This window comes from Phalacrocorax carbo, chromosome Z (genome assembly GCF_963921805.1).
Source record: "Phalacrocorax carbo chromosome Z, bPhaCar2.1, whole genome shotgun sequence".
Lineage (NCBI taxonomy): Eukaryota > Metazoa > Chordata > Aves > Suliformes > Phalacrocoracidae > Phalacrocorax > Phalacrocorax carbo.
In genome coordinates, this window is record NC_087548.1 from 13,158,170 (window position 1) to 13,170,413 (window position 12,244).

General features: G+C 63.7%; 1 protein-coding gene across 1 annotated transcript; it reads right to left on the bottom strand.

Moving 5' to 3' along the window:
* Positions 1-531: 531 nt before the first annotated feature.
* On the bottom strand, positions 532-12,244 carry NPR2 (natriuretic peptide receptor 2). Its single transcript, XM_064438746.1, has 22 exons — positions 11,419-12,244; positions 6,374-6,573; positions 6,170-6,283; positions 5,715-5,850; positions 5,531-5,625; positions 5,311-5,443; positions 5,112-5,196; positions 4,883-5,003; positions 4,283-4,357; positions 4,040-4,117; positions 3,796-3,900; positions 3,464-3,535; positions 3,228-3,387; positions 2,991-3,146; positions 2,742-2,910; positions 2,483-2,629; positions 2,181-2,304; positions 1,986-2,054; positions 1,722-1,896; positions 1,540-1,638; positions 1,353-1,444; positions 532-1,182 (listed from the first exon to the last, which is right to left on the bottom strand). Exons 1-22 carry the CDS (start codon positions 12,179-12,181, stop codon positions 1,120-1,122), a joined length of 3,231 nt encoding a protein of 1,076 aa, XP_064294816.1. The 5' UTR covers positions 12,182-12,244; the 3' UTR covers positions 532-1,119.

Here is a 12,244-nt window from a genome sequence, read left to right on the forward strand (position 1 = left end):
AGCCCTGTGTCCCTGGCATCTAGATCCCTGTGGGGCCATGCAGCACAGATGTGGGGACACCTTCCAGCCCCTCTGCAGGTCACTGCTGCTCCAAAACATGCTATGGCCCCAAGCCACCATCCTTGAGCACCTGGACGTGCCCTCTCCCAGCGCCCGCAGCAGGTGACACACAGCCCCCGTCCCCATCCCCAGGCACAGGTGGGCTCCAGTAAGAGGCTGAGGCAGCACGGCCAGGGCACAAAGTCAGAGGCACGCACTGCAGCCCTCACGCCAAAGCAAACCCTGCCACAGCAGCCCTGCCTTCCCAGCACTGCCCTGAGCCCTTGCCAGCTGCTGCTGCAGCTGCCCTGCACCAGGTCCCCGTGCCCAGACCCCAACCCATGCTGCAGCCAGACCCCCCAGGTTACGATGCTCTGGGAAGCTCCAGCAGCTGTCCCCAACCCACGCTGAGCTCGATGTTGGGGTTCCCCCAGCCCCCCACCCTGCTTGGCGCTCCAGGGAGAGCGAAGCAGAGGTCAGGGGACAGAGGGATTTGGGGAAGTTTGTATTTCAACAAAATAGTTTGCAGTGACTCCTATATTTACACCTGTGGGATGGGGGTATTTACATCACCCGGTGAGACTATATACAGTGGAGGGGGATATTGGGAAGAGGTGGAGCCACGGCATTGAAGCCTGCCCTGGCCAAGGGGTCAGTCCCGGCAGGATCCCCTGTTTCCCGTCGCCCCCAGGGAGAGGGTGACATGAGCACAACTTCTGCCAGGGACCAGGTACTGAAAAGAGACGGTGAGTGCCCTGTGGGGCAGCCAGGCCCCGGGAGTGGCTCAGAGCCAGCTGAGCCAGAGGGTGGGGGCACACGGGGTCCCCCCCAGGCTGGACTGGGGCTGTTTCACCCACTCCAGCAGAGGCTGGGGGGGAGGTGGGCTTTGCTGGTGCCGATGGAAGGGGGCAGGTGGTGCCATGGCTGCTGCCGCACCCACCCACCCTGTTCCCAACCCCTGCTGAAGCAGGGGGGCTGTGGTGATGGGCCAGGGCGGGGGTGCCGGTGCATCCGAGGGGCCAGGTGCTGGGAAACATGGTGGCCCCATCGGGGTTGGGGGCTCTGCCACTGCCGCCAGGCTCAGATGACTTTGGCGTCTTTCCTCTCGCCCAGCAGCCAGTACGTCCGCATCTTCCCCTTGCCCTGGGGGGGCAGAGGGGGGGCAGTGAGGCCTTCCCCACCCCAAGCGCTGGTCCTTGGGTGCCATCCCCAGCACCGAGGGGGATAAGGGGCCCCAGCCCTGACCCACCCACCCATCACATGCCCCTGTACCAGGAAGGGCTGGCACCCCACTGGGGTCCCCATGCCCTCACCTTCATCTCCACGTCCCCACGCAGCTCCAGCTCAAAGCAGCCAAACTCATCCAGGACTTCCTTGGTGGTGGACGAGACGTGGATCTTCAGGGCTGGGTGGCACAGAGGGGCAAAAGGGACATGTCTGGGTTCGGGAGCGGGCCATGACCCATGGCACTGGGCCCCAGCTGCCAGCCTCACGGCTCACCCTGGCCATTGGACTCCATGCGGGATGCCGTGTTCACTGTGTCCCCGAAGAGGCAGTACCGTGGCATCTTCAGACCCACGACTCCGGCGCACACAGGACCTGTGGGCACAGAGGTGCCTGGGGCTGCTGCAGGGCAGGCGGGCAACCCCCCAGCCATGGTGCTGGTCGGCATGGGGGCTCACCAGTGTGTATGCCAATGCGCAGGCAGAGCTGGTCGTTGGGCCGGTGCCGGATCTTGAAGGTTTTGACGGCCTCGAGCAGGGCCAGGGCCATGCGGACTATCTCACGGGCGTGCAGCTTCCCGTTGCGCACCGGCAGCCCTGACACCACCATGTAGGCATCCCCGATGGTCTCCACCTGCAGGGTCAGGGGCAGCGGGTACATCCCAGGCTCCCTGCTGCGCGCCTCACTTCAGGGGGCTGCGCTTGCTCATCCCCCCACCTCACCTTGTAGACGTCAAAGTTATCGATGATGGCATCGAAGCAAGTGTAGAGATCATTCAGCAGTGTCACAACCTGGATGAAGGGTGCATGTGGGGCTGGGAGCGGGTATGTCCCTCCGGCCCACAGGGATGGCACTGCCAAGGTATGAGCCCCACCACCAGCCCCACAGGGGGGCTGCCCCCCAGACCCTGCTCTCACCTGCATGGGGGTGCTCTCTGCCGAGAGAGCAGTGAAGCCCACGATGTCACTGAAGTAGATGGTGACGCTGTCAAAAGCCTCAGCCTGCACTGTCTCCCCCCGCTTCAGCTGCTCCGCCACAGAGCTGGCAAGAACAGGGAGGATGGTGGTGGGCTCCCACCCCAAACCCTGTTCCCCCTGTGCCCCTTGCCCTACATCAGCATGGAGAGCTGGCAAGGGACCCCACGCTTGCACAGTAGTGGGTGCACACTGACCCCATGCCAACCCCCAGACCCACACACTCCCATCTCTCTCCCTCTCACTGGGGCAGAATCTGGTAGAGGAGGTTCTCTGCCTTGCGCTTCTCCTCCAGGTAGGCCTGTGTCCGCTCCTCCACCAGCTTCTCCAGGTTGTTGGCGTACTGCTCCATGCGCGACAGCAGGTTGTCCAAGATGCTGGTGCTGCCCTCCCTGCCGGGGTGCAGGCAGCTGGCACCACTGGAAGAGGTGCCCCCCAACCACTGCCCCCGTGGTTGTCCCTGCTCCCACGCAGGGCCACGTTCCCCACTCGCCAGCCACCCACTTGTTGAATCTACGGATGAAGATCTTGATCTGGCTGAAGTCAGGGCGCTCGGATGGCTCCTGTGCCCAGCAGCGCTCCATCAGCACTGCCAGCTCCTCACTGTGCACGCCGATGTCGATGGAGGGGCGGAAGAAGGGCTTCTGGCTGTTACGCACCTTCTGCACGATCTCTGCCAGGAGGTGGCTGACAGTGAGCACCAGACCTCCCCAGCAGGGATGGGACCACCCCACACCTGCCCTCCACCCTCACCTTTGGGGCTCAGGTCCATGCCCTCGATGTAGAAGGGGCCGTTGCGCAGGGCGACCTCCTGCACGATGATGCCGAAGCTGTAGACGTCAGCTTTCTGCATGCCTGGGGTGGGCAGGCACCCCTCCTGCAGCAGCTCCGGAGCTGTCCATAACTTCTCTGGTGGGACATGGCCATGGGGTGGTGAGGCAGGGCCACCCCATCCTCCAGGTCCCTCAGTCCCTGTTGGTGGGCACTCACTGGCATAGAGGGCATGTGTGTCCTCGCTGTCACAGGGTGAGCGGAAGCTGGCCAGCCCGTAGTCAGTGATCTTCAGCACAAAGCGACTGTCCACCACGCAGTTGGATGACTTAAGGCTGCCGTGGTGGCCGATGATGCTGTTGTGCAAGAAGGCCATTCCCTGGGACAGATGGACATAGTGAAGCTGGCATCCCTCAGGCACCTCCCCCAGCACCTCATGCCCCTCACTTGGGTACCTTGACAATGTCGTTGATGAGGGAGTAGCGAAACATCCAGTCCAGGTTGATGCTCTCGTTCTCCAGGACATCCTGGGGCAGCACATTGAGTGGACCCGCCAAGGACCCGGGGGATGGTGGCACCAGCCTCACCGAGCACCCAGCTGCGGGGGGCTCCATGGCACCCACCCCCTCCCCTCCACTGGCCTCTGACACCTGCTCGGGCAGCTCTGCTGTTGAGTCTTATGAGGCTTGGGTGGCCACCAGCATCTATGGCTCTGTCCTCAACACCCAGCCCAGCTGGTCACCTGGAGCATCTAAGTGTCACCCCCAGTGCCCCCAAGCCCCCCTACCTGCAGGCTGCCCCGCGGGCAGTACTCAGTGACGATGCAGATGTTGGGGGGGTCGATGCATGCCCCAATGAAACGGGTCAGGTGGTTGAACTGGATGTCCCGCATCTGGAGGAGGAAGTGGAGCCCAGACGGTGCTGAGGTTGTGGGGGGATGTGCTGATGCTCCCACCAGCCCTCTCCACTGACACGACTGGCCCCTGTATCCGCAAGCAGGGTGCCCACCCTGGCTCAGACCCCAAACCTACATGTTTCAGCTCGAAGAGCACCTGCCGTGTCAGCTCGATGCGCTTCTTGTTGATGTGCTTGATGGCCACCACATTGCCCTGGGGTGCCAGGGAGGGGAAATAGATCAGTACCCGCTGGGCAGATTTGAGGAGAGGAGAAAGGAGCCAGCATCCCTTAGGGTGGGGGTGCAGGCAAGGAGGAGCACCCCAACAGGGCTGGGGTGTCTCGGGGGGAGGGCTCAGCTCCCCACCTGCTGCACTGACCTTGAAGTGGCCGGTGTTGGCGAAGATCTGGTACTTGCCATGGGTTGTCATCAGGGAGCCGTAGCTGGAGCCGCGCTGCAGGGAAGGAGGGGGTTAGGGATGGGGACCCTGGGAAGGGGCAGGTGACAGGCACTGATGGAGCAGGGCTGGGACACCCAGGAGTGTGCAGGGGATGGTGCAGGACGAGCTCTGAAGGGTCAGGACAAACTCTGCATGCCCTGTAGGGAGGTGAAGCCTATAGGGTGAGGTATGGTGTGCTGCAGGGTATGTGAGGGATGGAGGGGATGGAGGGCCACATAAGGGCTTGATGAGGTACAATGCTCTGTAGGGGATTCAGGGCTGTGCAGCAGGTGGATCAAGTGTGGCTCTGCAGGGGATGGAGGGTCATGCAGGGGGCGGATGAAGTGTGGCTCTATAGGGGATAGAAAGGTATGTAGGGAGGGAGGGCTGTGTAGGGGGTGGATGCAATGGGTCTGTGGCTCTGTAGGGGACAGAGAGCCTTGTGAGGGATCAACAAGGGAGGAGTGTCATGCAGGGGGGGAGGGCAGGATGGGGGCAGAGGCAGGAGGACCATGGTGCCCCAGGACTGGCAGCTCTCACCAGGGACAGGGTGAGCCGGCTGCCTGCTGCCTTGTGGTACCGCTCAGGGCTCCCAAATTGCAGCTCATCCCAGCGGATCCTCCACAGCATGCTGGCAAGCTCCTTCTCCAGCATCAGCTTCCTTGGGGGGCACATTGGGGTCAGGCCCCCATACCCCATCCTGCCCAAACCCCCACCAGGCTGAGGGGTGCCCTGTGCCCAGGCAAAGGCTCCCCCAGCCCCGACTGACCTGAAGATGAGGAAGCTGGAGATACCAAACATGACAAAGGTGAGGCCAGTGCCCAAAGCCACAATGGCCAGCATGGAGAGGGGAGCTGCAGGCAGGAGGGGGTGTCAGCGTGGCCTGGCTGGCCACAGGTACCAGGTTCCCATGCACCCGCAGGGAAGGGTGCTGGGGACTGAGGGACATGGGGACCTGGTACACCCACTTTTGTCGCAGGAGGGGTCATCCACGTCAAAGACACAGGGCGGGTTGTCCAAAGGGGGGGCCCCTTTCACCCAGGCAATGGGTCGTCCCAGCCAGTGGATCTGCTTCTCCACACCTGAGTAGTGTCCCACCACCTATGGCAGAGAGAGCTGAGTCCCCTCAGCCCCCCAGATTCTGTCCCCCAGCCCAGCTGTTGGAAGGATCCTGGTGCCAGCCCCCACCTCATACTGTCCGCTCTCGGGGTCACCCATCGCCCACAGGTTGAAGTCAGTGTCCCGGTCATTGTTGCTGTCCATGCTCACCAGCCCCGTCACGCCTGTGGGGGAAGAGATCCACGTGGGACAGGGACCGGGTCCCACCACCCCCACAGCACCGCCATCCTGGCCACCCCCACCCTATCCTTACCCTGGAACTTGCGGTCCCGCATCTTCTCAATGATGTAGGTGGTGTTTTTCTTGGAGCCACCCTCCCGCAGGGTCTCGTTCAGCACCATGGCGTAGAGCAGCATCCCATCATAGAAACACCCCGCCACCAGGTTCATCTGCCGGGGGGGGACTTCAGCGCACCTGCGGCCATGTGTACGGGGGTACCCCAGCCACAAGACCCCCACTCCGGGGCCATACACCCTCCCACACCCCCAGAGCCCCACACCAGAGTCACACTCACACCCATGGCCCCATAACCACACACTGGGGCCGTGCACCCACCCTGAGGGGATGGCACTTCCTGTGGCTGTTGCCACCGGGGATGGCCCTTCTGGCATTGCCGGTGGCTGTGTCCCACCCTCTGCACCCTGGTGGGGTGCCACAGCCCCATGGAGAGGGTCCCCACCACCCCATCACACAGGCTGACTTGCTCACCAGGGAGTAGTTGAGATGGACCCCAAATTTCTGCTTGGCTCGCAGGATCAGCTGGGTTTGGAAGTGCTGGTACTCGGGGTTTTGGGGCTCATAGTAGGTGATCACCAGAACCATCTGCAACCGAGCACAGAATTCTGCTTCATGCACCAGGGCCAGGCTGGGGAGGTCCCTGTGCCCGTCCCCGGGCAGGCGGGCACAGCTCACCTGGAAAGCCTTGCGCAGCCCTGAGTCCTGGCCTGGGCTTTGCTGCCAGGGCTTGAAGGGGTCACGGGAAGAGTCACCCCGCAGGCTCTCCCCGAAGACGTCCAGGTAGAAGAAGACATAATCACCGTTGGTGAGGTTCTCCCGCTGCGCCAGCTGCATGATCTGCTGCAGCATCTCCGGTGGCCCGCAGAGATACACCACTGCCAGTGAGAAGCGGGGTGTCAGGGGGACAATGCCACCCCACCCCAGGGCACCCTGCTCAAGTGTAGGGTGGGATCCTTTCCCTTGGGGCAATGGGGCAGAGCAACCCCAGAGGCACAGTTGGTGGCTACGGGGAGGACGAAGGAGGCAGATGGGGCAGTGCTCGGCTCACTGCCTTCTTGTGCCACATGCCCCATGGCCACAGAGCCTGCTCAGCCCCACCACCCTTGCTGGCCCTGACCCACTCTTGCCCCATCAGACACCTTGGGCTGAAGGGGAGAAAGAGAACAGGGGAACCCTTGCTCCAGAATACGAGGCAGACACCCAATGCACAGACTCCATGCGCCCTGTTCCAGCACCCATGCACACCCTGCTTCAGCAAAAGCCAGCCAGGGGATGCTACCCCTGGTAGCAGCTCCCGCTCTGCTCCCCACCAGCCCCAGCCAGGGGACCGGGGGGACCCAAGAGGCATCAGGGCTTGCGCCAGAGGCCCCATGGGAACGGACAAACCCATGTTTGGGTTTGTGGCCGGCCAGCCGTGCGGCCGTGCGGCAGGAATGCGCAGGTTCCCGGATTCCAGCACCTTCGGCGGCTGCCGGCGCTAATTGGAAACAGAGCATCTCGCTGGTGAGACCCATGCAGCAAGGGGGTGCCCGGGCCCCGGCCAGCGGCCCTGTGTGCCCTGAGCTGCTACTGGGGGCTCAGCCAGCCCTGATGGGATGCTCACCCAGATGCTGTGTGTGGGCAGCGTGGGGTTGGCACAGGGCACCAGAGGCCATAGGGACGGGCACCCGAGAGAGTCCGAAACCCCCCCAGGCAGGGGCCCTCCTTGCCCTTGCTGAGGATCCTGCCACTGCCTCTTCCCTCCCCCTGGAAAACCAGGGCCCCTGCTCCAGCCAGCCTGGCTGGGAACCCAGGATTGAGCAACGGAGGAGGCGGTGGCGGCGGGTGCTGGAGGAATGTCACGCTCGGGCGCTGGCCCCAGCACGCAGCTCTTCTGCGTGGGGCCTGGCACCCCGGCCAGATCCAGGTTACGGGGAGGGCTGGGAACAACAAAGAAGCCCCATGCCCTGGGATGGGGTCCCTGCTGCTGGAGGGCACCAGCCATGCAGGCAGCAGGGCTGACAGGGTCACCCACGGGGACAGCAAAGGAGCCCATGGGTGGGAGAAGAAACCCAGCACAACCGTGCTTGGGCACAGGAAGCCCACAGCAATGTGGGGAGCTGCTCCTGGGCACGGGGGAGAGGGAAATCACAGCAGCTTGGGCTGTGCACAAGCAAAAGCCCATTTCAGGGTCTGAAATGGTTTCCCTCTGAGTGCTGCAATACCTCAAACAAAAACTCTTGGCTTCCCCACTTCACTAGTCCCACCCCCAGAAATGTACCACCCCCAGATTTCTCGGCCAGGATGAGCAGCCTAGCACCTCCCTGGCATGCAGAGGCTGAGGGTCCCCCCATGGGGACACAGCATGCGACCCTCCCCATCCCATCGCAGGCACCAGGAAAAGGCAGCCCGTGGCACTGCACGGGCTGGGGAGCCACAACAGCTGGTGGCAGATGGTGGGACACCCTGGGCAGACGGCCCCCATGGCGGCAGCAGCAAAAGCCTGCCTGGTCAAAGGCGACCGAGTAAGGGGATCAATGGCGCCTGGACAACTCCCTGGGGACAGGTTGCAGGAGCCGCACAGAAGGGAAAGGTCAATGCTCGGGTCGGGGCTCTCCATGACGCTGGCAGCTGCCTCCAGCTAGCAGCCTCCTGTCCAGCCAGCAGCACCCCTGCCTGCTCGCACCCACACCCCACCCCCGGGGTCAGCGAATGGCCAAAGGCAGCCTCAGCATCAGCAAGGACAAGGGGAATGGCGTCCTGCAAGGCTGGAGTGCACGCAGACGTTTATTTAGAGCATGCCCATGACGCAGGAGGCAGAGTACGCAGTCCCTGGAGACAGGCAGGACCCCGAGCATGCAGGCAGGGTGGCAGGACATGGCCTAACCCTGGCATGATGGAAGATAACCCTGAAGTGAGGGCAAATCCTGGTTTTGGTCAGCAAATCCCAGTTCTGAGCAGCCCCACCAGCACAGGGCACTGCAGTGCAGAAACCTTTACCCCAGCCAAGCGGCTGTCTCATGCCTAGGGGGATTGCAGGGGCGAGGACCAAATGCACCCCCCTCCCGGTGGCAGCACCCAGCCGTCTCCCCAGGCAGGGGACCTGGGTTTTGCAGGCAGATGGTCTGGTAATTCCCTCAACCACAGCTCTAATTATATCAGTGCTTTTGCGAGTGGCAGGAGAGACGTGGGCCCCTGCACGTCGCCCAGGCACCGGTGAGAGGGGCAACGGGAAGTGTGAGGCAGCCCATACACAGGACAGGGGGATGCACCCCCATCCCCACATGCCTGCTTTTTAGAGCTGTGAATGTCGGGCATCAGCAGCTGCAGGGGCCCACAGAGGGGCAGGGAAGCAGCTTTCTCCGGCAAAGGTTTGCCAAACTGCTGCCTGGGAAGGTGACACAAGGAGGGATGACATGCAGTGTCATTGCAGGGCACGGACATGGATGTGGCTATGGCCAAAGGTCGCACTTCCCTCTCCATGCCACGCCACAGAGGGATGGGCACTCCTGGGACAGCCTGGCAGGGTGTCCACTTCCTGCCCTACACCCCCAGGTTAGGAAAGCACCTAACATCAGCACCTCAGCCCTGAGCACTCATCCCCATGGGGCTAAGCACTCAGCCCCACACCATGCCCCCATCTCTGGGCTGTGGGCCCCCAGGTCTCTGCGCACACCTGGCCTCCTCCCCTGGCACCCAGCAGCCATGACCCCCTGCCTGCCCCAGGATGGATCAATACCCATCAGGGTGATTTAGGGCACCAAGCCAGAAACATTGAAGGGAATCACTTATTTTAGTTTTTTCCTCTCTTCGGACCTTTGCCCCCATCCCACGTGAAGATCCACACCCCATGGCTGGTGATGGCACACTAGGGAGCCTCCATCCCAAACTCTTGGCCAAGCAGCCACAAGCTGCTCAGCTCCCACCGCTCACCATGGGATGTGCAGCCCCACTGACCCAACCCCACCAGCCTGAGTCCCAGGGGAACCCAGTCCAGCACCTCAAAGCATGCCCAGACTGATCCCACACAGCCCCAGCCACATCTCTTGCTGGCCCATCTGGCTCCACTCATCCCAGCTTGATGTCCTTCTTAATGACACAGCATCTCAGGATCCATTAAGAAGCATTGCAGAGTGGCTGGCTCCAGGATCAATACACCCCGCTCATCAATAATGAAAGAGCATCAGGCTGCCCTTGCTCTCCAGCTGCCTCCATAAGCCCCTCCATTTCCTCCCACTCCCAATTTAGTCGCTCTCCTGGGGCGCTCACAAGGCACCAAACTGATTTATCCCTCCATCAGCAGGGTGGGGCCATCCCTGGCCTCGTGCCTGGGCACACTGGGGACGGGCACAGCCCAGGCACCCAGGTGCCAGGCTGGGGGGCTCTGCCCGAGCATGGCACGGCCACCCTGGCCTGTCAGCACCAGGCTGGTCTGGGCACGTAACCACTGCCAGTGCTGCCCTTCAGATGGCCACGTCCACACCACCACCTTCAGCCTCCGAGGAGGTTGCTGGGTCCCACCTGCCCCCGGGGATGCTCTGATCCTGCTAACACAGAGAGTAGGGTGGCCCCAGCACCTCTCACACCATGCATCCCACCAAGGTGAGGCACCACCCCAACTCCCCCCTGGCACAGGGTGACAGGGCTGGGGGCAGGGAGAGGGACCCCGTGGCCCCCCACCCTGCCCTGGATCCCCCACTGGCACTGGGGTGACCTGGGGGCCTCAGGTCCTGCCTTGTCCCCCATGCACCCAATTCCCCGTGCAGGTCCTGCTGCTCCCCCAGACCCACTGCCACAAAATTTACCCACCCCTTGCTGTGACCTACATGCAACCCACTTTGCCCACCCACTTTGCCGACCCCTCCGTGTGCCCCACATGGGTCCCACTGTGCCCCTGGCCCCTTGCCATGCCCCACACAGGTCTCACTCTGCCCACCCCTTGCTGCACCCCACATGGGTCCCACCGTGTCCTTGGCCCCTTGCTGTGCCCCACATAGTGTCCTTGGCCCGTCACTTCACCCCACACAGATCCTGCTCTGTCCTCAGACCCTCATGGTGCCCTACAAGGGTACCACTGTCTCCTTGGCCTGTTGCTGCACCCCACATGGATCCTGCTGTGTCCCCATCCCCTTGCTGTGCCCCACACAGATCTTGCTGCCCTCCTAGCCTCTTGTGTGCCCTACACAGGTCTCAGTGTCCCCCTAATGCCTTGCTGTGCCCCAGATGGGTCCCACTGCCCCCCAACCCGTTGCTGTGCCCCACATGGGTTCCGCTGTGCTCCCGGTCCTTCAGTGTATCATACACAGGTTCCATTGCATCCCTGTCCCCTTGCTGTGCCCCACAAGGGCCCCACTGCACCCTCAACCCTCTGCTACACCCTATGTGTGCTCCACAGCACCCCTGTCCCTTCGCTGCACCCCAGATGGATCCCACCGCACTCCCAGCCCCTTGCCCTACGCGTGCCACACAGCACCCGCCGTCCCCCCACCATGCCCCAGACGGGTCCCACTGCACCCCTGTCCCCTCTGTGCCCCACACGGATCCCACCGCACCCTCAGCCCCTTCCCGCGCCCCACGAAGGATTTTGCGTCCTCCCCTCCCCAAGCCCAGCGCGGTTCCCCCGCGGGGAGCCCCCATCCGCTCCCCCCCCCCCCCCGCCCCCCCCCGCCTCCTCCTTCCCCTCCCCAGGCGCTCAGCCCTGTCCCGCGCCGGGTCCCCCCACGTCGCGCCGCCCCACGCACCGCGCCCGTTGGCCTTGATGAAGTGCACGGCGGTGTCGGGGCCGCCCTCGTCGGGGGAGTAGATGTAGTGGCGCACGGTGAGGTTGCTGCCGTCCTGCAGCTCCTGGTAGACACCCTCGACGGTGAAGTAGTAGGGTCGGTCGTCGGTCTTGCGGTCCACGTAGAGGAGGACAGCGCGAGTGCTCCAGTTGAAGTGGGCGTGGAGGTGGGAGACGAAGGCACCCAGTTTAGGAGCCGAGGGCCCGGTACGCACCGTCGTGCTGTAATGCTCCCGTTTGCGGCTGAAACCGGCCGCCACCGCCCCGCCGGTGATGAGCGGCAGCCGCCAGTGCGAGGCGAAGCGCCCCACGGACGCGGCGGGGTAAACGCAGCCCGGCCCAAAAAGGACGTCGGGGTCGTGGTAGAGCTTCAGGTCCACGGCGTTGAGCGGTGCCACGTACTCGGAGCAAGCGCCCTCCAGCTCCGAGCTCATGAACTCGACGCGCACCGAGAAGGGCCGCGGCAACAGCGGCGGTTCTCCCCGCTCCAGCGCTTCCAGCGCCAGGCTCAGCGCCGGCCCCACGCGCGGCCAAGCCCACGCGTAACTCACGTTGCGTTCCGGCAGTACCACCGCCACCGTCAAGTTGGCGACCGCCCCGTCGAGGTTCGCCGCCCGCCGCCCCCCTCCCGCCGCCGCCACCGGTACCAGCAGCAGCAGCAGCAGCAGCGGCGGCGGCGGCGGCGGCGGCAGCACCGGCGGCAGTGGCAGCAGCACCGGAGCCATGGGCCGCGCTGGCTCCTCCGCCCCAGCCGCCGCCCGCCCGCGGCTCCTGCGCCCCGCCGCGCC

Excerpts from the sequence above, each read along its gene's own strand:
- NPR2 (XM_064438746.1), bottom strand. The coding sequence starts at position 12,181 with ATGGCTCCGGTGCTGCTGCCACTGCCGCCGGTGCTGCCGCCGCCGCCG. Across the intron at positions 3,536-3,795 it reads GCCCGCGGGGCAGCCTGCAG|GATGTCCTGGAGAACGAGAG; the intron begins GTAGGGGGGCTT and ends GTGCTGCCCCAG. Across the intron at positions 2,630-2,741 it reads TTCATCCGTAGATTCAACAA|GGAGGGCAGCACCAGCATCT; the intron begins GTGGGTGGCTGG and ends GCACCCCGGCAG.